The sequence below is a fragment of the Ylistrum balloti genome, unplaced genomic scaffold (genome assembly GCF_031769215.1).
Source record: "Ylistrum balloti isolate Yb309-2 unplaced genomic scaffold, AGI_CSIRO_Ybal_v1 Utg370122, whole genome shotgun sequence".
Taxonomy (NCBI): domain Eukaryota; kingdom Metazoa; phylum Mollusca; class Bivalvia; order Pectinida; family Pectinidae; genus Ylistrum; species Ylistrum balloti.
The window spans coordinates 244,597-269,511 of record NW_026782138.1 but is presented as its reverse complement, the minus strand read 5'-3'; the positions used below and the strand labels follow the sequence as shown (position 1 = coordinate 269,511).

Genomic DNA, 24,915 nt, shown 5'->3' with positions numbered 1-24,915 from the left:
ACAGGTGTTAAACTGTATTGGAAATAAAGCTCTCATTACAAGAGAACAAAGGCATTATTTTCATGTTAGTTCGTGGTAAAAGCAAGGATTAAAAAATAGTAATAATATTTTACGACAATGACGAAATTATTTTATATATAACACCTCAAGAGACTTTCTTTTTAATCTATTTAAAAATGTAACAAACTAAATTTCATGGTAGTTTCCTGTAAATGAATCTGATAGCCATGTAAGGAGAGTGCTGACTTGTCATGATTAACAATCAACTGTATACACGAATCTGGTGTATGCCTTCAGTATTTAAAGGCAACTATGACTTACCTTATTTATTGGCCCCGTAGATCTCCAGACAGATATATTATGTTTAATTCAATAATGGTAATGCAGGGATTTAATGAAAACAAATCGCCAATTTATCACAGTACCATAAGGGAAATTGATATATATTTACACCGTGTATGTCTCTCCTCAATACATTGTTGTGCCTATATAACATTGTAGAATAGATATTTAAACCATTAGATAGAAGACTCGAGAAGTTATGCTTGTTTATAATTTTTGATTCATTGCAATAATTGTAAATTAATATGCGTTTTTGAGAGGGTAGTTTCTTTCATGCATTGATCGAGATAGGTCATCTTCATCGCCGTCAAAGATTAAACACATTGTAATTTGTTGACATGAAGTATCATGAGGGGTTGATTTTGACTTGATGCCAGATGTTGAGAGGAGATTATGTCGAGACAGGGTAAAATGCGGTTGCTTTGTTTGGTTGAAAATCGCTAGTGATTTAATGCCAGACATCAGAAACATGTTATTCCCTGAGTTGCATTTCGTTCTATATAATTATCTTGTACTTTATGCGCATAAGCGGAGCTTGTGTTGTTTTATAAAATCGTTTATTTTATCCACTTTTCAATCTAGATTTTGATATTTCTTTCAACCAATTTTGATTTCCTCATTTGCCTCATAGATCTCAATACTTTAGGTCCTTAGCATCAGCAACGAGTTCAAAAATGCTGTTTCATTCTAAATTTGCCTCTTTCGTGCAATTTTTTACACGATGTATGTTAAAGGCAGAGTGCATACGCTGTCAATAAAAAAATTCTAAATAAGAAACACATTTGAAAGATTAAGTGTCAGAGGTTGATAATCGATAAAAACCTTACATTTCCTTCTTCAAGAAGAGACGATTGCTAATTATTCAATCCATTTTAACAAAGCATTCCTACACTCTTGCTTCTTCCTTTTGCTTCAAACCATACATTTCGTCACAATAAAAAAAGTGCTAGGTAAACTAATAAAACATCATTAAGTTAATTTCTAGATATGAGTTTGTTTAATTTCATACTTGTGTGTGTACTGTAAATACTTTGTTTTTAGTTGGGCGCTGCAGTGACTTTTATTGAAATTAATTGGTTTAATTCTTCACCAATTCATATCTCGTTTTCCCTAAAGACTGATAAGTAAGTTTCGAGTTAAGGAAATGTCTTCTGTAAGCTCATGTTCATTGTAGATAGCTATCAATATTCGGACGACTATGTTGACAACAAACACAGCAGTCTTTCATTTATTTACTTTTTCATCAATTTGATATCATATTAAAAAAAATCCATGACAAAGTGATATATATCGATAAGAAATACCCGAGCATTATTGTCGTTACCTTCTTCACTCCCTCATCAGTGCGCATGGGTTAATGGTAATCAAAAAGCGAATCTGCAGCCCCTACTTCGTATCTTTCCTTAAAGGTCACTACTAGATACTTCTATCCTCTAGAACTCGAACTATATCTATTGCGAAGTGCCTGTAAAGTAATTGCTGAGAGGCCCGTGGCGTCCCAGTGGTACGTATGGATTGCTGGCTCCGACTGCCTCCAACATCAACCCACCATATGTTCGACCTGATGAAGGAATAGAGAGGAAAGACTTGTCAATTGCGCAAGACTACAATACTAGATCTAGATATCACGCTGGAGTGTTTTGCACTTAGGCATTAATTTGGAACCAAATAAAGCAATACATTATTTAACTCACGTGGTAATTTTCTACGTAAAATGTTGGGATCGCAAAGACATTGATTATGGGACCTTCTATCTTTAGATGGTAAACATGATCTGTTAGTTTCGTTTGTCTTATCTGAATTATATATGCATACTGTCTTGCAAATGATTTCAATGGCAATCGAATTATAGTTACATAATTTTCATATCGCATTCACTTTAATGCAGCATTCTTGGTTTTGAATTTAATTTGTTTTTATTTAATGAAATTTTGTGAAATATATTGTGCCATTGTTTATTTTCTATTGTTCCACTTGATAATTATTCCGATTGAATGACACGTTCCTAATAGTTATTAAATTTTGAGTGAAGAATTGCTTATCGGAGTATCTGCGGTTTGCTTAGAAATATATTGTTTTATTCAAGTTTGATATGCAGACTTTATTCAGACGTGTATTTCTATTCTATTCAAATGTATTATGTACTGTCCTATGAATTAAAACCGTCTAAGTCATAGAAATTGTGGTAGAGCTTTTGGGTTTTACCACTTTTGTGACCATTCGGATAGGTTATCTTTGTCCTTTATTCACACATTACATGAACGTCACATTAATTTCTCTGCTTATAAGGATGCTATATGTTTCTTTTTCGTGGATTAGAGTGAAAATCGCTTTTACCATTGTTAAAAAATTGGGTGGCAAATTGATTCGTTGAATTAATGGGATTCTTTGGTGATTAAAGAAATAAATCAAAATCTATAAACGTAAAAACTACGCGGTATGTCATTTCTATCTAAAGTGATATATCTTTGACTTGATTGTAATTGTGTTGCACAAACATTGCTCTTGCACTGGAATCAACAAAGAACATAATGACACTAATTTTCACGTCTGTAAAAGACAACTTGTAGTTGATATACTTCTTTCTGGTCTGAAAAATTATCCTATTTTTTTTTGTTTGTTTGTAGATTGTAAATCCTTGCTTTAATCAGTTATTTACTCTTTAGAACCAATAATTAGAAGTGTTTAACCTCCTAATGTAGATTTCAACGTTATGAATCATCGAGTTCATTTACATTTATATACATCCAACATGCATCAACCGTTCGCGCACTACAGATATAACACCCGCTGCCTCAACGACAGTTCCTATTTATTTTAGTTTGATGTGTTCTGTGCACGAGGTGCATGTCGCTTTGTGACTCTTCTTCAACTAATTGTTTAATGTTGTTTATTTTTTGTCTTTCAACGACGCAGAACAGCAACATCGACAACATTTTAGTCGATTTGCTAGAACCCGCTGCCTTACCATTAACCCCTTGTCACTCATTGTGAGATTCAACAAGATGTATTCAAACGCCCATAATTATCCAACAAAGACGTAGCAATCTTCTCTATACAACTTCAACGACTCTCGTATGTATTTGTTTCCGTAAATATTGTTTTGAACTGAAAAAAGTATTACGCCTGTCATGTATCCACGTGTTGACTCAGTTACATCACGGCAAAGAATGCAACCATCGTGAGAGACGATATGTAAAGGCGGCAGGCAAAGTTTTATATCGCTTTACCCTTAACTAGCATCAGTAAGGTATTAATGTTTCACTAACACCATAGTACCTACAATTGCCTTCTATTCGATTGCTGGCTTCTTTCCAAGAATGTTCCCATCCATGCAGCAAGGCAGACGGACGAAAATGACTGAAAACTGGCTTCAATGGTTGGGAATAATAGGTATTGCCAGTTTAATTCATGGCATGCAATAATATCATATTATAATATTATTTTTATTGAACTCGTCATGAAAAAAAAATAAACAATAAAAATGATAACTTAGAATTTTATTTCAATTAAGAATAATGCAAATGTCACAATTAGATAAGGGGTAGTAATTGAGTAAAAAACTTTTTTTGCGTCTTCATACTGTTGAGCATCAACGTTTCTCAAAAACATTCGGTATCCTTAGTGGCATCTTTACATAAAATTGTATAATTTGTCGAGAAAAAAATATATGGATATAATCTAAGAAAAGATTCAAACGATTTTACTGGACCTTTGCATTTCAAAAATCAGTGTTTGAGATGTTTCTTAGGTCTTACAAACGCATATATCTGTATTCTGTATGCGATGACTGCCAGCATCTCTCAGCTTTTCTTATAGTCTTTCTTGAAGGCAAAAAATCGCTCGCGACCTTAACAATTTTCAATATATGATGGAACCCCCCCCCCCCCCTACAATTAATGTAGATACAGACAATCAGATCTGGTGTATCATCGGTGTACCAGGAGACCAAGGTGAATATAATTTAGATATCGGTTTGGTATCCTTACTTTATCATAAGTCTCCGTTTGAATCTTTCTTTTGTTCATATTTTGTCTATTCTGTACCTTTGTAACATTTATTTACTTACAGCCAATCAGAAAGTTCGTGACACAGATGTGAAGTCAGTAAACTTGAATGTAATACAATGACTGCTAATTTCCTGTCCAAAACCATACAAACCAAATGCCTGAGCTAGGTTAATAAAATAAACTGGAATCTTGATTCCACTCAGGAGATTTCATTAATGGTTCATCCGTGTTGAGCTCAAAAGGTTGTTAACCAAACTGGCATCCAGCTTTTCATTCCGATATAGCAGGAATCCTCTAAACGAAGATATAGAGAACATTTTATTCCAAGCTAACAAGAGCTAAATGAGTTCATTATCGTAGCGGTAACGTGCTTTTTTTAATTCCCAACTTCACGACAAAGTCAAAATGGCAGATTGCATTTAAAAGATTTATAAGTTCGTCATATTCTTAATATAACAGAAACGGAACTCCTAGTTTGATAAACTGTTTTGCAATATTTGTTAGTCGTGTTTCACGTAAGTTCCCTGATGTGTGTTTGATGATAAATTAATGGCTTAAAGCAATCAGATTTCGCTTACTTAAGTTTGGTTATGGAATACCGGGCGAAGAATTGATCATATTTGGGAATTCAAATGTATATATAATGACTAGTGTGGTTTTTTTTATTTCGACCTGAAAAAAAGCAAGGCTTTATTTAATAGGTAACTGAGCATTCGTGACGTGTGTGAAACGCAAAGAATAGCTAAATTGGGGTTGCTTGCCTTGAACCAACAATTTTGTCTGATATGAAATAGGAATACTCACTCATGTTTTACACGAAACATGACAGATTGGTTGTAGTAGGGCCAGTTCAAAATGGATATCAACATTCTGACTTTTCTATGGAAATAGTACTAAAGTAGAGTGCAGATAACAACGTTTTTAAATGAATTGACATAATCAAGTTTATGCAGTCACGTCTTCTCAATATTGATTTCATATGTAGGAAAGAGAAGCAATAATGTGGTGTCGGTGTATTAGAACTTAATGTTGAAACAGCAAAATAAATGAAAGAAGACATCAAAATGCAAAATCAAGGTCGGCGAAGTGAAATCCGTTTATCCATATATATGAATGCGTTTTCGGAATGGTAAATGTATTTCAGTCTTAGATTTGGGAAATACACTAAAACGTTAAGTGCACATTCTAGTTTTTTTTTTTTTACATTAGTGGGTGCAACACTGAATCTATGTTATCTTATTCATAGCTCGAGATAGCAAAGGAAAAGGATGTCGAACTTAGGTCTTCATTAGAGCATAGAATTCCTGTGTCGAATTTGATGTACTTATATAAAGCTTTAATCAAACACTACTTCTTCAATCACTAATCAAGACAGAGAACGGTCGGTCTTGCGTTGATGTCACACGTTTCGCATCCTGATTTAATAATGTAATCAAGGAGTTAGAAAAAAATGTCGTTCCATTGAGAGGCCAACAACAATGCTCATACGGACAACATATTCTATTTACTATCTGATGAATGCTATGCTCTTCACGTCAACACAAGTTTTTGAGATGCATTTTGACACACAAAAGGAACTGGCGACCAAAGACTTTGCCTAGCGTGCACCTGTCAACACCCAACAATAAACTAGTTCATATTTTCGCAGTTCACACATTCTTTTCAGACAACCTCAGTTATAATAAATATATTTTACTTCAAACAAAATTGTAACCAAATTTAGACACAAGCTAAAAGCTGGCTTGCATGTGCAGAGGTGTTAAAATGGAAATTATTTTGTTGAAGTGAGGCGCTGATATTACTCTCGTAAAAACAGAAATACGGTTTGAGGTACCACACGCATGTATGTGTAAAAACGAATGTCCCTAGCGTGTTGGAAATTTTAGCTCAATAAAATGTCGGAACAATTAGCTTAATTACATCTATTTACATGGTAAGTCATAAGATATTTTTTCATGTTCAGGAGGATTTGCGATTGGTGTTAAAAATTATAAATAATTGTTGAGTCTTAAGCAGTAAAGAGGTGTTACATTAATGAATCTTATTTTGAAAAAAATTAAGAAAAAAGACATTGGCAACTAAAGAAGGAAATATGTTTATGTTTTGACAAATTGAATTTGAATATTATGATAACTGTTGAAGTGTCCGTTATTACGTAAATAATCGCATCTCGTTGTCAGTTTTAACGATATTTATTTCCAGTTTCCAATCAGAATTATCATACAATGTCAACTTGAAACGGGCTGGTGCCCTTACACGTACTATATAATGACTAAATTCGTCTATTTTATTTTGTCTATTTTTGGGTCAGCCTTTTTATCGTTAAACGAATTTTGACAAAACTTGGTTGCACTTATTGTTGTTTCTGGCTATAAATTCAAGAATTAAGTACTGATACTTAGCGACTTAACCATTGCATTCAATGGTTAAATTCTAATTAATTTATTCTCGGCTGCTGATGTGAAGTATCAAGACAAGGAGTATATCTACATGATGGAATATGAGACAGGGAACTAACAAAATTTAAATCAATGTCATTCGATTGGAAACTGAGCTTTTCTCTAACAGAGATAGAAGACAGTCCATGAAGGATATACATCTTGGTTGAGTTTGAAGGAAAAAATTCCAACAGATTATTTGAATACCTATGGGAGCTATCTGTGCCCCTCTGCTGGCTGACTGGTGTATTTTTCTTGTCAAACGAGGCTGCATTTATCGAAGAGCTTAACAGGTCACAAAGTCCTCCAATTCCACTTTCAGATATATTAATATTAATGCCTATTGTTTTTCAAAAAATGTTATTTTGATCACGTAAATCGCATATACAAAAAAATCAAGGAAATCAAGGACTGACTCCTCTACATTAGCCGCAAATCTTGATGTTTTCCTAAAACCAAAACGTATAGCTTGCCGTCAAGCTGTATGATCAGCATGATCACTTTTCCTACAGTGATTTTCCCAACATCCCTGCATCCTCAACTTATGGTGTTTACATGATGTGATATCCAAGGGCCTGTTCACAATACCACGACTTTTTGTGTAAAATATCTACAACTCATAACACAAGGTATCACAAGATGCAGGTTGAAAATTATGAGGGAAGCTTTATGGTCGTCATAGTGATATCATTGAGAAATGTTTTATTTCTTAATCTGGACGTGTTTGATGCACGTCAGTTTGCCTGTTGGTTCCGTGGGTGTACATGTCGATGATAACGTAATATTACTTCTTTGGATAAACCTAAGTTTACATAGTAGGTGTCGTCGATGAAGCAGAAGACGTTTACTGTTCCGGAACACCTACTTGGTCTTATTCTCCTTGTACTTTTTCATGAGTATCCGTGTGAATCTTTCTTTTGTTCATATTTTGTGTTATTTTTGTCCAATTTGTATTATGTTCGCAAGTTGATACTTTTTGTTGTTTTATTTATGTTTTAGATTTCAGTATGATACTGGAGACGATTGAATATACATAGCACAACTAAAAAAGTAACATGACAAGAAGTTTGTAACCGATCTTTTTCAAACACGGTAAGCTTAATCAACATGAAATGATGTCTGCACCTAAACGGCAGTTTGTTTCGACTGTATCTGGAAGAGTTACTGCCCCTTATTGTTATAATGTTGATTTTGTCCGGAGATCATCTGACTCAGTTTTCTTTCGAGTTGTTTCAAACTTGGTAGGCTTAAACCATCAATACATGAGTTCAATTCAACAATTTGAATTTATTACTCTTTGATTTTTAGCATTTATATTTTTTATTGATATCTCCTTCCTCAGGTTTTCACTAATTTCTCTGAAACTTTGTTTGCTTTATAACAATGACATGACTTACTGGCATTGTGATTTTACAATTTCCGAAAAAGTCATTACCATTTGTTTTTTTTTAATTGAAACATCTTGTTCATATGTCTCTTCCTTAGTTTTCAACCAATGAACATTTGGTAGGCTTGAAAACCTAAACATGATATTATGGTTTTCTCGAATAACATTTTGATTCAATGACATTTAATTAGATTATTGGCGATTGTTCTGTTCAGCTTTTTAATCTCGTCCAGAGACTGATTTCTAGTTTCAACCCACCTCTTTAAACCTAAGTATGCTTCATCATTCAAACTTATAACACTATTTTGCCTCCTGGTAACCTGACTTATTTTTACAATTTACATCAAATCCTGACTATTTCCGCCCTGTGGTACTCTTGTAGTATGTACTTTTCAACAGACAACAAATGTAGTTGATTATTTTTACCCATATCTGAGGTAGACGATATGGGTCTCTCTTATCAAACAGAGAGAGTATCTGACTACATGAGCCTCTCCGTAAAATAGCTTGCTACAGCTACACATGAAATTTATCAGTGTTTGATTTCATCTAATTTTTTACCTTTCATTTCGACCAATTTGAATTTTCCCCAACCGCCTCCAAGTTTTTAACATTTAAGGCCCTTACCATAACTGACGAAACATAAGTATTATGTCGTTAAATTCATGAAATCAAAGAATGTAAAAACATTCTACATGTTTTATGGTTCCTTTATTCAGCGGAGAGGAACACACATTTGATCTGACTAAATATTAATGAATTAGAAAAATAAATAGATAAATAAACAGCAAGGAGAAATACCACATAATATTTCAAGGTCACATTTGTCCAAAAACACTATCTAAAAGTTAGTAAAGAAAAACATTTATTGATACACAATGTACCTTTCACAAATGTAAAAAGAGAAAATTGGCATATGTTTCGGAATGATGAGCGCCTTCTCCTTCACCAAAGACACCCGTCATGTAAATTGTATTCAATCAAAGTAAGTAATGTCAGATTCCCAAATGAGAGCAATGTTAACAACATCAGAACCACCTGACAAACTGAAAGTTATCGAAAACATCCAACTCCAGATCGCACAATGTCTTATATAAAATTGATATATAAAAGCAGAGTTAAGTCTATGGATATGCACATCGATATATCAGTGTTGAAAACGTGCTCAACGACTATAAACATCAACACGCACCCTTGGGTATTATATTCAAAACCATTAAGCACTAATTTCAAACTAGATAGCTACATCTTTCTCAGCATTTTGCACTTTCTAGCAGGTCATGTGTCATGTCTTGCACAAATGGAAGTATCACCAGATGTTTTACAAATACCAATTATTTGTCCATCATTGATACTTCATAGGAGTTATTTATCTTAAAAGACACACATTTTACAAAATTACATATTTCATGATCTTTAAAATTAAATCGAATAAAAGTAATTTAGTTTTCTGGTATCAGAAGTTACATTTGATGAATTGCCATGCAACCAATTATAAACACTTTTCATAACAGGGCTATTCACCGAACAATGTCAATGTCATTAGATATATATGAACTAATCTTTCTTGATATAACGTGACGTCAGAAAGTGATAATGAAACAACGTCACAGTAGACACTAACATTATCTAAAGAAAATTACAAATACAACTATAGATATATGCAACGAAAAATGACTTAAAATGACACAAATAATCAGGTTCTCCTTAATATCAACAAAGGTGATTCATGCGGTAATTTTTTTTTTACTTCATTGAACTTGTGTTATATATTGTTGTTGGTAACACGTGGTCAGACGATGCTCATTTGTCGTGAAAGATTCTTTAGTATTAAGGATATCACGTTTTGACCGAAAGTAGGACATAGTTTAACATAAAATAATTCCAACGTAATGTTTTAAATTCATGCTCTTTTATATATATCATTTTAATGTGTAGTTTTATCTACAAAAGAGCAAAAGAGGAACACTTAATGACATTTTGCAGATTGTTTTAGATGTACACATCATTTTGTGACAGTGTAGCTGACGTCATGGTTCGGTTTTCCATTGTAAAAACAACTATCATTTTTATAACGCTATCAAGTACTTGTGTATGACGCAGGACGTATTACAGATCACAGATTATAGATACGATTTGCGATTAAGCGCAGCGAACATGCTTTTTAAATCGTCAGAAAATTCAAATAAAGAAAAAGAGAAAGATCCGTTTCTTTAGTTAGTTTATCATTTTCTATCCAAGCACAAAGTCCGTTAAAAAAGCTATAATGTCAGAACACTGTCATGTATGGGGTTTAAAGTAAATTAATATAATTTACATTTTTTCGTTGCCATGGAGTTCTGAGAGCGTAAACATTGACATTTCAGATTACCCTTTTTCTAACTAACACAGTTTAACGCATTTGGAATAAAATGAAAGAGATTTGCTAGAAAAAACAAGCCTGAAAAATCACACAGAAGGATTGTTTTCAACGTAAAAATAAGAAATGAATATGTCCTATCACAAATATTCTGACTCCTGCAGCTGTAAAAGAAGTGTAGATACATTGCATTTCGTTTTTAGGATACTTTATTTCTTCTAAACATTCAAAATATTATTATCAGAAAAAATGTTAAATATTTTTGAAATTTGCGTCATACGTATTATATAATTCGGACAAAAGGTATAAAGAATACCATAAAGTGCAGGGAAACCTTCTGAAATGAATACACAAAATGCGAAAGATGTTGAATCTTAGGAGAAAGAAAAGCTTTAAGAAGATATATATGTTACTTTTTGTTTGCGTCTATTTCGAGAGCAAATGAAATGCTCTATTTAGTTTGGAAATAAGTGTGTATGAATGACAGTTTTACACACGGCAAGAGACTTAGAATGTCTATATAAGAAGTCTATGGACATTGTAGAGTCAAGTATGCCTCAAACATTACTGTACAAAACCGGATCTAATTCACTAGAGTATATCACCCTGGGATAAACCAGGGTTAATTATAGGTTTCACTGTTGTAAATCTTACAGATTCCACCGGGAGTCGTCAACTCCACTGAATCTATTGGCGTCGAAGCCCGTATGTGGGTGTGTCAAAGCAATACTTTACCAAGAGCCCAGAACATTCTGTTGTTTTGATTTCTCTTACTTGAGTTTTATCTGCATCAGATACATTAAACAATAAAAGGAAGGGAACTGTGTACAATGTTTTCGAATTTGTGAGTTTTTTTAAAAGTCAGATTTGAAAACATTGGATTTAGATATAACTAGATTGTGTAAGTTCACCAAAGTGTATTTTTTCACTATAGAGATACCGCATACTTGGACGTCCATATCACATTCAATTGGCATTAAATTTTAATTATAAGACCGTTGATATCATAAACAGTTACACACGACAAACAGTTTGAAGAATAACAAAGTGTATGTTACAGTATTTACAATATCAAAATTTCATTGTCCACATAATATCATGTGCAGTGCCATGTTATCAATAGGCTTGCCTCTGACATCAGTCTGATGTTAAAAAAAAAAAAAAGAAAGAAAGTTGAAGGCAATATATTGCTGATTGTATTGTGTTATAAGACTATGAATGCAATTTTGCTGTATGTCAATGTGTTAATTTGGAAAATTTTAGTTAATTAAAAGAATGGCACAGCATGTAAAATATGCTTTGTTAATCTTCTTAATCTACAGCTTTAAATCATTATTTTGGTACAACGCTTAATCTTATGTAAAAGAATAATAAAAAGTAATAACATCGACCAACAGCATTGAGCAATGATCACACATTGCATATAAAATAACATTAGGGTACCTGCATGGCCACTCTAAACGATTCTTAGCATAACCTAATATATATTTCGTTTGGCAATTACTTGAGATAATAATTAAAGTCCTAATATAGGAGCTGATTAGGAAGATCTTCAACAAACAATTTACCGGAATGACCAGTTTATGAACAATATGCTGATGACAGAGCGTATACTTAAATTGATAAACAATTTCCTATTCTCCTGCTTTTTAATTGACTGTGAGACAATTAATCATTGTTCATTGATAATTTTTATTTTAGAATCCTTAAAAACTTGACATTAATCAAACACTGACAAAGGAAATAGTTGTACAGATTGGTCACTTAATATGCCTTAATTTGAATTAAAACTGTAATGGTACTTCAGTAAAAGTTACATGCCATTTTATTACTTTCATTTATTGTCTTACGTGCCTAACTATTGACCACACTTTGGCGCATTGAATACCGTATGTATCCATTTCTTATTGATTCTTGGACTGAAATACATGTATTACCCATAAGGAAAGTTGATGTATATGGCTTTCATTCTACCAAATGCACTGCAGTTCTATATAAGAATGCAGTGCGGGTAATCCGTAATCCAATATATACGTTATACCATACGTTGCCATATATATTTACTAATAAGCATATACACCAAAAGATGTCCGTGTGTCTCTCAGGACCAAGCTTTCAGAGATTTGTTAGCTTAACATCACAAAAAAACAAACAGCATACGTCGTATAACTAGATATTTGGGTTTTATAATGTCACTTTTAATAGGAAAAAATCTTTAAAATCTGTTTTTGAAGCATTCTTTGAAATTTCAGCGTTTCTTTCATATGTTTTTGATTATGTATTCAACTTGATTAAAAATACGCCAAATTCGGTCTAAATTGAGTTATTGCTAGAATTACTTATAGAAGAGCCGTAAAAGACAGTTAGGTAATGTACATCTTAACAAAACTGTCTGTCTGGTTAAGTGTTTTCGTGATAAAGAATTGATTATAAAAATGTGTAGACAAAGAACGCCATACATATATATTCATCTCTAGCCTGATAAAACAGACATGCCGGAGAAATGGTCGTGGCATGTTCCTTTGACACGACAGACAGCCACGTTACGGCAGACAAGGTGAACACAATCATTACAGATTAAAAGCATAAGTGTCAATACAAAGTTAGGTTTGACCAGTAAATGTCTTTTTATAACCGCTAGGGATTTACGTTTTATTTATGAGAACCTGTTGAAAGGTTATGAACAATACAATTCGAGACATTTACCATCCACAGACACTGTAGTGATGAATTATCGCGTAATAATGCACGTTACAGTTATTTTGAGAGGTCTAGTCCAACATTATAGAGAAATACTTTATTTTATAGCAGCAATGTAGAAAGCCGCGAAGAACGAACAGAACTAGAAAATATCTATAAGACACGGATGCCCTATGCAAACGAGGGTTTGATCACGTGTAGAACTTGATGTTACGACACGATAGAATACATGTCAACCAAATAAGAAGAGAGGTTCTGGAGGAATGATATTGAATTCGGAACAGGGCGTAGAGGACAAGACGACCGGACATGGTCAATTTGCAAACCCCCTCCTTCCATAACATGGCAGTGGCAACAAATATGGGATATGCTGTTTATTGCAATCCGTAGTTATTTATTACAAAATAAACGATAGATGTGAAAAGTGAATATAAAAAATTGTGTGAGATTTAATCTAGTCTGAACGTGTATGGCGAACCAGTCAATGGATGATGTGATCGCTGAAATGATTCTTTTGTGCATATACGAGTATAAATGAAGAATTTTTATTTGTTGTTTTTAAGGACATAATAGAATGCAATCCACCTGGTCACATTATAGTTACAATACGCTTACCTTATTGCGTTTTCATTTCAAGCTCAGAGAATAGTACAAAGTTCACATACTATAGATGGTTTGGTTAAAGTGACAGAACCCATGGCTTTCCTTACTTGGCAGGTGCCCCAAGTACAAACAAAAAGTGATTTTTTTCCAAGTGAGGCGTTAGTAAAGAAAAACAAAGCTAGGATAGAAAGATGACACAAAGATCTAAATCGCCTATTATGAGCATCCAATTATAATGCAGCAGATGTTTTATTTACGCCCTGTCTGCATGACAGCTGAGTTCAGTACCAATATGTTTAAAATCAGTAGTCTTTTTTATAATTAATTTAATTATGTGTGGGAATGGATAAACTATCGCGTTAAATGTCTGTGTAATACGTTTACATCGCAGTTCGCGGTGTTTGTGAAATTCTAATTTCTTTATGTACTCGTAATTACTGGTAGTTGTTTCAGGTTGCCTTTTAATCAGTACTAATGACCGTTGAAAGCAAATTTAAGTATCAATTGTCTTTTGACAATAACACCAATTTTGGAGATGTAATATGGTTCAGTTCACGCTAAAGGATGACCTAAAACCATTTACCGTAAAATGATTACAAAGAACGATACTAAAAATAGGACGATAACTTACATTGTACCGACTATATTATGTCTTACATTTCACTACACCATACGATAAATATTGATCCTTACCTGTACGAATGTTAACTAAAAATTACATAATTTGATATTTGTATGTTTACAGGTAACTATGGGGCACGTGGAATTATGGAATTTAAGAACCTTGCCAGAAATAGCAGCGTATGTATTGCCAATTCTGAAAGCGCTCCCTCTCGACAAGATCCGCATTTGTTTGACGGAATCATTCGACGAATGATTTCTTACCCGAATGCCAGAGTTATTGTCTGCTTCTGTGAGGGAGCCACTGTTACTTCATTGTATAATGCTACCAGGAGAGTGAAGAACGCTCAAGGACATTTCCTAATCCTAGGAAGGTAAAAAACCATACATCAACTTTCTTTATAGACTTATTTTTTACATTTGTCGATCGTTCTAAAATCACCACATTCGAAACGAACTTTAATATCAATGTCAGTATATAGGCGTCTGCCTCGAGAATAAGAGCACGGTTATGATATATAACAAGTTTCTATATTGTATCTGATATAAACGTTCTATGTAATTATGAATACGAATGGCTGTGGTCAAGATACGTTATCAATCGACCTCATCTTAAAAAAACGTTTCTACTGCACGTTTTAAGAGAGAGCACAGTTGTCTGAGCACACCATCATACATCTTGGCATCGGTTTGGCATCAGGTGATCTAATATCACTACAGACAGCGAAAATGTTATAGAAATATCAAATCATTAATTTTAAAATGTGAACATTCGTGTTGATAAAAGCCACAGTTTACTGTAGGTATAGATGTACTTACTTGAAAGCACTTTAGATTTTGAAACCTGATTAATAAATGTATAGATACTCGATAGAATGACCAGAGAAATGTACTTTTATCATTTCAATTATATCATCGTAATTCGCATTCTGAAAAAATAATATATCATTCAATTTGCTGTTTTATAGGACTAAAAATAGCACCAATGTATTTTCTATGATCCCTGGAATTATGTGCAGATCTTTCATTTCATCTGCACTTTAAGTCAATGAAATATTCCAATGTTATTCCATTACCCCGTTATTAGACTACATTAACCTTTGCGTCTGTCGGTAGTGACGGATGGGCGGACAGACCTGATGTGGTGGAATCCATAGAAGAAGCTGCGGCAGGAGGCATGTCCATCAAGCTATATTCACCAATCATCCCAACGTTCGATAAGAAATTCAAAGCTTTGAATCCGTACTTAAATGAGAGAAATCCATGGTTCAAAGAATTCTGGCAGGAGAAGTTCGGTTGTACTATTCCAGGAGATGAAGATGCTAACTCGGAGTTCATCAATAAAACTTGTACAGGTAGGCTTTTTCTCTTGTCTCATAACGCCGAATCATATTGGTAAGCTATATGCAGTTTGTGTAACATGTTCAAATATCACAACATACAAACGGAGAATTAAGATCGTGGCTCAAAATGTAATAATTTGCTATCATAAAGAAAATATTAATCCTGTGATAAAATGATTGCTATTTGTGTGAATCAAACACAAGAAGAGTTATAAGGAATACAGTACGTGCTAGGATCAAAGTGATACTGTAAACATATAGACATTATATTTACGAGCATATCATAAAATTGGACTTGTCTACACTCTATCAGACAGGCATCAACTTCCTATAAACAATATCGTCATTACATACAGAATGATATAAACAATAGAGACTTCATGATGGAAACTTTTCATGGACAATATGAGATGACATCCGTTTTCATATGTTCCACTGAGCTATTGTCACCAACAAAACAAGAAATATAGCATGGACCTTTCATTCGTCGATGACTGCCTCCGTTTGATTTTGTTCTCTATATTGTTCCTTTTAAAATCACAATGTAACTTTTCTGGATTATGTGATATAAGACATCTTATTTTTTCAGTTTTCGTTAACTTTTATAAAACTCATCTCAAAGTTTTACGTGTTTCTTAATTTTTTTTCATTATGTGCTCGTCAAAGCTTGCAAAATACCTCCAAGATTCGTTTCACCATTTTTTTCAAACAAAGCTATTTAAGGGAAATCATTTACAAAACCGATAGCGAACAAATCCCATATTATTAACATCAATAATTCATGGCGAAAAAATTGCGACCAACTACAAAACACTTCGTGATCTAGTCCCTTATTGTCACCAACAATAAAACACTTGGTGATCATGTCCCTTATTGTCACGTACGATAAGTGGCATGGTAAACAAGGTCCTTCTCCTCACCAAAAAAATCATATGTTGCTGAACTGGTACGAAATCTTCACCAACTATAAATCATGGTGAACAAATTACTTAAAGTCGCCGACAATAAAACACATGGTGAACAAGTCTTTGAAAGTCACTGACAATAAAACACATGGTGAAGAAATACTTTATCGGCCCCCGAAAATGAAATATTCTATCATCAGATGTATAACAACTGTTGACACAAATTAAAATCAGACACTTTAGCACAGGTGTATATAAAGCATGTGAGACTTCAGCTGTCCATTTTCTACTGTGCAGGGAAAGAGATACATCGGGACTTTGTACAGGATTCAAAGCTTGGCTTTGTGGTGAATGCCATGTATACGATGGCTACAGCCCTTCACAACATGCATCAGGACATATGTGGAGATTATCCCGGCCTTTGTCCGGAAATGATTCCTTTGGAGGGTCGACTGTATAAGGAATACCTGCTCAATGTATCCTTGATAACATACAGTAATGACGACCTCCATTTCGACAAAAATGGAGACCCGCCGGCAAGGTAGGTCCTTACTTAATCAGAATACAGATTTCTGGTGTGTCAGTAGAAATCCATTTTAATCATTATCTGTCAAATAACGTTATCATTACCGTTATGTAAGCTTTTGTGGTCTTGGTTATAACGATTGTATTTTTACAGCTATAAAACTAAAAATTAAAACTTTTGCGATTTGCAAGATTATGAAAATTATGGTAAATTCATTAGGTGATATTATGATCTAGCTAGAAAATTATTTTATTTCCTGTCATGATACATATATCGGGGTCTTGAAGCGTATTGATAAGCGAGTTCGCCGTTATTACCTCGTTTTTCATTTTATCAACGTGACATTACTAGTATTTCATCAAAACTCCCATAATTGGTTTTGTCGATAAATCAGAAAATGTTTACTTTTCTAGGTCATCGGATCTTATTCTCCCTGCAGGTTTTCAATGGTTTTGATTTGTGCGTCCATCGATACATCTGTATTGTACCTCATTCCATCAATTCATTTGCTTTGAATTGCATCTTTTCATTCATATTTCCCTTTTTCTTTGTAGATACGACATAATGAATTTCCAGAAGTTTGGAGAAGGTGCAAACGTGACATACGGTTATGTCAAAGTTGGTGAATGGAATACTGGACATCTGGACATGAACGACTCAAAAATCTACTGGCTGAATCGACAGAGCGGCGAAGCTCATACGATATCAGTGTGCAGTCAACCATGTCCGATGGGTTATGTAAAGGTATGCTTTTTACAAAATAAAGAATAATTGTTATTAGTTTACTGGTACAACAGTAGAGCGAATACGGAGAAGAAGCATTTAGCATAGGTAATATAAACACGGTATTTAGAATTAGGCATATTGTGCAACCCAAAAGCTGATTATGAATGATGCTTGCAAACTGTAATTTAATTTTTTTTCTGAATGATGTGAAAAATACCACAAGCATACAAAGGGAAAACTGTGTATGTAGCAACGATAGGAAACGGCGAAGTTAAATGAAAATTATCTTTTTATATGCAAAGCAATATCCTTATTATACTAAATAACAACAGCATCATTACCCGCTTTCCTTCAGAACATAGAGGGAAATACCCGCTGTTGTTGGACGTGCATCCCGTGCGAGGAAAATGAGTTTATGATGGACGAGGAGACATGCAAGCAATGCAGCATTGGATGGTGGCCTAATGAGGACTTAACAGGTAACAACTCGGACTCACGTTGATACGTTTGTATTGACTAAAACTAAAACAGATTGGAACAAGGTTTCCGTATCTATATTTATTTAGGACGGATGCATTAAATGATTAATATTTCTTAGTCACCTCTGTAAATGACCTCATTTATTAATATAAACCTATTTTGTTGCTATCCAGAATTTCACATATGATACATGTACCAGAAACATTTCGTCCCTGAAAATATCAAGTGAATTCGTTATAAATGTTTTAGCAATATTGACACTCCACCTCTGAGCATAATAATAAAAGCACTGACTGGATGTTATAGTCCCATAAAAACGGAATGCTTGCTATGATTATGATGCCTTTAACGATAACATTTACAGTGTTGTCAACCACATTTATGTCAACACCTGCTTTCTAACTGTTCCGAATGTCACTTGCCGTGATATGTTTCGTTCCTCTTCTCCAGCGTGTTCAGTTACAACACACTGATGGACTGTTAACAGTGGGACGTATTCCTAATGAAAGCAAATGACCCCCGGTGTGCTAAATCGCTCTAAGGCAATGACAATACATCTTATATTTCTAGCTCGTCCTTTGAGAATACTAGGAATTGATTAAAAGATACTTAATATCGATAATTCAATTTTCGTCAGCACATTTCATACCTATAATTCAATTTTCAGCTACACATTTTCTAGCAAACCATAAACAGGGGAGCTATGTGAAGTAATTTTAGCTATAGGCAGAAATTCTATAATATAGCCACTGGGAGTTCCAAGATTTGACACACACTGGGTGGCAGTCACAACACCTAACTGTGAGGATTTCAATTCAATAACCCGCCAATCTAGAGACAAACAGGTTGTCTAGGCTGAGCCAGATGTTCATTGTCTGCAGGCTGGTATTCAGTTTTATTAGAATAGAGAGACAAATAAAGACACATTTACCATATTTGAAATTGATTAATCACGTATATAGATAGTTGTTTCCTCCGATATCGGACTTAATCCTTTTTAGCCTTAAAATAACATCTTTTAAATGCGATGCATACCCATCCTTCTATAAAATGCGACTATTATTGGACTGGTAATAATATATTCTTATTGCTAATTGGTCACTACAAAGTTTTACTTGGTCGCCGCGAATGTTGTTATCAATTATTACATTTTTTCGTTGATAAACAAAATAAAGAAATTACCAACATGGCAACATAATCATAATCAAAACTCAAATTCCATAAAACTGGGGCAAAATATGATAAAAAGAAAGATTTACACGGAGGCTCCTGAAAAAGTGCAAGGAGAGTAAGACCAGGTGTTCCGGAAGAGTAAGCGTCTTCTGGTTCATCGATGACACCCGCCATGCTAACCTTGGTCAATCCAAGTAGGAGATGTCAAGTTCTTAAGTGAGAACAAGGCATAAAACAACGGAACCGACAGCCAAACTAATTAGCATCAAACAAATTCATGGTTTAAAAAAATGGAGTTTGAATACAGCGGTCATAATAGGAAACCAATAACTTCAATGTCATCTGTTGAATTGAGAAACTAATATTATCTGGGTAATGTTGAATTAGATATGTGTTTAGTGAAACTTTTTCTGGATTGACTAAGATTTACATGTCGGGTGTCGTCAATGAGGCATAAAACACCTTCCCGTCCAGAATACCTAGTTTTATTCCTCTTCAGGAGTATTCCGTGTAATTTTTTTTTAATTGTCCACAATTTATTGAATTTGAGTTTGGATTATGATAACGGATAAAATTTAAATAACTGGACAGTTTTAAAGATTTTAATATGAAGTATCAGCGTATCATATTACTGGAAATCTCTGGTTGTGCTAAAGTAAACGTATACGGTAAGAGATTACATACGACAATTATTTTACAAAGTTTATGATAATGATTCTCTTGAACACCTTGGCACAAACATTTAGTGGAAAGCTAAAGGAGGACAGTGTTTGTGCTGAGACTGTTATGAACTGAAGTTGATTGATAAACACTTCCTACTCACTAAACTGTCACTGTACCTTCGAGTTATTTTGGTTTCCTATTGATCTTGTTGCTTTCTCTGTTACATTTCTTTAAACTTTTACAATATTTGAAAAATTCACATCCTGTGCTTAATCCACGGTGTAATTTCATCTTGAAAGACGAAGCTATTGACGGATGTGTTACCATTGAAATACTATTGTCAAGATGTTTCTCATAGAAGGTTGTATAAAAGACACACAAGTTAAAAGCACCATCCAAAATTAAAATAATTAACAGCAGCACCAGACAGTTGTTTCATTCTTCTAGGACTCGTCAGTGATGCTGAGAGAATGAAGTTTGAAATGTAGGAGGCAACTGAGGGAAATCCTCATTGGTCGAAATAAACATATAAAACATATCCAAATGAATTAAAATGTTGCATGCAGAATACGGCAAACCTCGGAGACTTAAAAGTCCACCGGCAGTATCAACCATCTGAAATATAACAATTGAAATATAACATGATACCAAGAAGAAAATACCAACACGTGAACAAACTCATGAACACAAAAATAAAAATAAAAAAATAAAAAAAAATAAAAATGAATTAGTTCCGTACATACTCACTATATCATAATAATACTTGTTACAATTTAGTTGTCCATACCTGTGACATTGTTGTTGTCCATACCTGTGACATTGTTGTTGTCCATACCTGTGACATTGTAGTTGTCAATACCTGTGACATTGTAGTTGTCCATACCTGTGACATTGTAGTTGTCCATACCTGTGACATTGTAGTTGTCATTACCTGAGAAATTGTAGTTGTCAATACCTCTGATAATGTATTTGTCATTACCTGTGACATTGTAGTTGTCAATACCTGTGACATTGTAGTTGTCAATACCTGTGACATTGTAGTTGTCAATACCTGTGACATTGAAGTTGTCAATACCTGTGACATTGTAGTTGTCAATACCTTTGACAACGTATTTGTCAATACCTCTGACAATGTATTTGTCATTACCTGTGACATTGTAGTTGTCAATACCTGTGACATTTGTAGTTGTCAATACCTGTGACATTGAAGTTGTCAATACCTGTGACATTGAAGTTGTCAATACCTGTGACATTGTAGTTGTCAATACCTTTGACAACGTATTTGTCAATACCTCTGACAATGTATTTGTCAATACTTCTGATAATGTATTTGTCAATACTTCTGATAATGTATTTGTCAATACTTCTGATAATGTATTTGTCAATACCTCTGATAATGTATTTGTCAATACCTTTGACAACGTATTTGTCAATACCTCTGACAATGTATTTGTCAATACTTCTGATAATGTATTTGTCAATACCTTTGACAACGTATTTGTCAATACCTCTGACAATGTATTTGTCAATACTTCTGATAATGTATTTGTCAATACTTCTGATAATGTATTTGTCAATATTTCTGATAATGTATTTGTCAATACTTCTGATAATGTATTTGTCATTACCTGTGACATTGTAGTTGTCAATACCTGTGACATTTGTAGTTGTCAATACCTGTGACATTGAAGTTGTCAATACCTGTGACATTGAAGTTGTCAATACCTGTGACATTGTAGTTGTCAATACCTTTGACAACGTATTTGTCAATACCTCTGACAATGTATTTGTCAATACTTCTGATAATGTATTTGTCAATACTTCTGATAATGTATTTGTCAATACTTCTGATAATGTATTTGTCAATACTTGTGACAATTTATTTGATGGCATAATCTTTAACTCTATGAGTGTAAAGGGTAAATGTCGGGATTAATTATTTTATCATGTTACGGTTTCTTCAGCAATACTTTGTGTATAAGCCATAATTATCAGCAATGAATGCAACCGTATCATTGCAACTATTTTTTTGATAATAATGTTTTAAAACAGAAAATATAACGTTGAGAATGACACCGCGTCATGTTTATGTGGAGCGAGACGGTCTTGCTTCCAATGTCGTGTGTTTTCCAGAAAAACAAGTGTCGTCAAAGCAGACATGTATTAATGTCTTCGCATACTTAGTAAAACCCAAGCTTCATCACTATGATATGATATAGTCGATAGTTCGTGTGTAGTGTTATTTCACAAATAAATAATAACAACCAGTTTATTTTATTAAATTGTACATCAATTTCTTGTTTTTTTCAGCTTGTAAAATGATAGAGACTGAATACCTAAGCTGGTTTGATACCGAGGCCGTCGTAGCTATCTCCTTGGCATGTTTTGGAATCTTTGTAACTCTTTGGATCACAGTGATATTCATCCGCCACCATAACACGCCTGTCGTGAAAGCATCCACCAGAGAACTTAGTTACATCATCATGTTCGGGATCATTACAGCCTACTGTTGCAACTTCGTTCTGGTATCAAAGCCGACCATCGTATCCTGTTATTTCACCAGAATCTTGCCCGGGTTGTCCTTTTCGTTGATATATGGAGCATTGGTGACTAAGACAAATAGAATTGCTCGCATTTTGGAAGGTACGAAGAAAATCATCACTAAGAAACCGAGGTTCATGAGTGCGTCCGCACAAGTCATTATCACCTGTATTATTGTTGGCATAGAATGTGCCATCATAACGGTAATGCTGATTATAGAGCCGGCTGACTCCACGCTCGACTACCCGACAAACAAACGGGTACGCTTAGTGTGCAACACGACGCCTCTTGGGATCGTGGTGCCGTTTGGGTTTGATCTTGTGCTGATTCTAATGTGTACCTTATATGCTGTCAAGACCCGGAATCTACCAGAGAACTTTAATGAAGCTAAGTTCATAGGTTTTACCATGTATACAACCTGTGTTATATGGCTGGGATTTTTTGCCATTTATTTCGGCAGTGAGTCTCGGGTGCTGACAATGTCGGTTTCGATCAGCCTGAGTGCTTCCGTCTCCCTAGTGTTGTTGTTCTTTCCGAAAATTTACGTAATCGTGTGGGCTCCTGAGAAGAATACGCGAAGCGCCTTTACAACATCCAAGGATGTCCGGTGTCATATTGGTTCCATTTCCTTTCACTCCGGTGAGAGTGTTGACATGATGAGGTAAGTCTTATGATGGTAACCTTTACCGGGGTTCAAACATATCTGTGGTAGGTGCAGAAATATTTGTTGGAAACGTCTATCAACCTCTTTCACTATTCAATCCAACAACTTCTTACATTCTAAAAGTTCCCCTGAATTACTATCTTTCACAGTTTCTGTGTTGTCTATCAATCTGCTAATCAACATCTTTCATCTTTTCTTAAAGTGGTTTTCCTATTACCTCAACATAAGTTACAAAAACAAACTCAAAGTATAAGAATCGTTGATTTGCTATTTCTATCAATTGATCAGTGTAAGACGTTTAATTTGGTTACTTACAAATTTACCATCACCTCCATAAGTATAGGTATTCCCAAGTTAAAACAAAAGACATTAAAACTAATCTACCAAGTAGGATTATAGTACAAATCTGTATTTATTTTTCTAGAGGGACGGGGGAAGAGGAAGTGGGGAATATGAAAAGCGCCACCTAGTTTCGGCAAAACTCCATTGTACGTAGTTATTCGTTCTGTAGTTTTTGATTGGCTGGGGCATTGTTGGTACTGTATATATGAGTGTTATGGCTGTGCATGCTTTCTGCACTTATCATATTTTTAACCTTAGTTGTCATTGCTGAATTATTGCCTGTACATTGTATTTAGATTTGGATTTCTGAGCATGCTATTTATCTCGCTTAACGGAAACGGAGAGTTTGTCACTTACCTGTGTTCACGTCTTTTAAAAACAAAACGCGGCAAAAATATAACACGTTAACCACACGATACTTCGAAATATCATGTTTGAGAATTATAATATTGATAAAAACCAATCTTTACTGGATTTTCACACCAAGTTCAGTTCTTGAACATAGCCTGAAAAAGCTTTAATGAATTCTTCGGCAAGTAGTGTCAAGTAGTGGCTGTTACAGGACGGCAGTGACGTCAATGGGGAATAGCACGTGCTGTTCTTGTGATGGGAGCCATACATCGTAACGATCTGGGGACGGCTCAGGGATCAGCCTCTCCATCACTCACGGACTTATGTAGACTCCGGTAATATCTACTGTTAATCATAACGCCAAAGAAAGAGATGTATGGTGGCTCCCTAGAGACTTTGTGCTATTTCTGGGAAAGTATTTGGGGACATGTTTCCGAAACTCTTCTCAAAGGAACAATCAAACAGAAATGGAAAAGTTCTCTTACTATGATTCTTCAGAATTGTTTGGAATATTATAGGAATTTCCGTGATAGATTTCACAAAAACTTTTTTTTTGGAACATTTTGAAATCAATTATATAATATCAGTCTATGAAAACGTATGATCATTTATCTTAAAAAAAACCTGCAAAGATACGGCAACATCGAAGTAAAGTATAGATATCGGATGAATAAAAAGGGATACAAGTGTACGTTAAAGTAAATTAATACAGAAATGTATTCTAAAGTTTAAAAAAATTCA

The 24,915-nt window shown here is 34.3% G+C and overlaps 1 protein-coding gene across 1 annotated transcript in view; it reads left to right on the top strand.

Annotated features, from left to right (window-relative positions):
* LOC132550390 (metabotropic glutamate receptor 5-like) overlaps positions 1 to 24,915 on the top strand; it is a 92,224-nt gene that overhangs the window by 49,924 nt on the left and 17,385 nt on the right. Inside the window, exons 2-7 of the mRNA XM_060214452.1 lie at positions 14,585 to 14,834; positions 15,577 to 15,815; positions 17,006 to 17,249; positions 17,789 to 17,978; positions 18,316 to 18,439; positions 22,587 to 23,478. Of these exons, the coding sequence (XP_060070435.1) occupies positions 14,585 to 14,834; positions 15,577 to 15,815; positions 17,006 to 17,249; positions 17,789 to 17,978; positions 18,316 to 18,439; positions 22,587 to 23,478 (1,939 nt within the window). The remainder of the gene's footprint in view (positions 1 to 14,584; positions 14,835 to 15,576; positions 15,816 to 17,005; positions 17,250 to 17,788; positions 17,979 to 18,315; positions 18,440 to 22,586; positions 23,479 to 24,915) is intronic.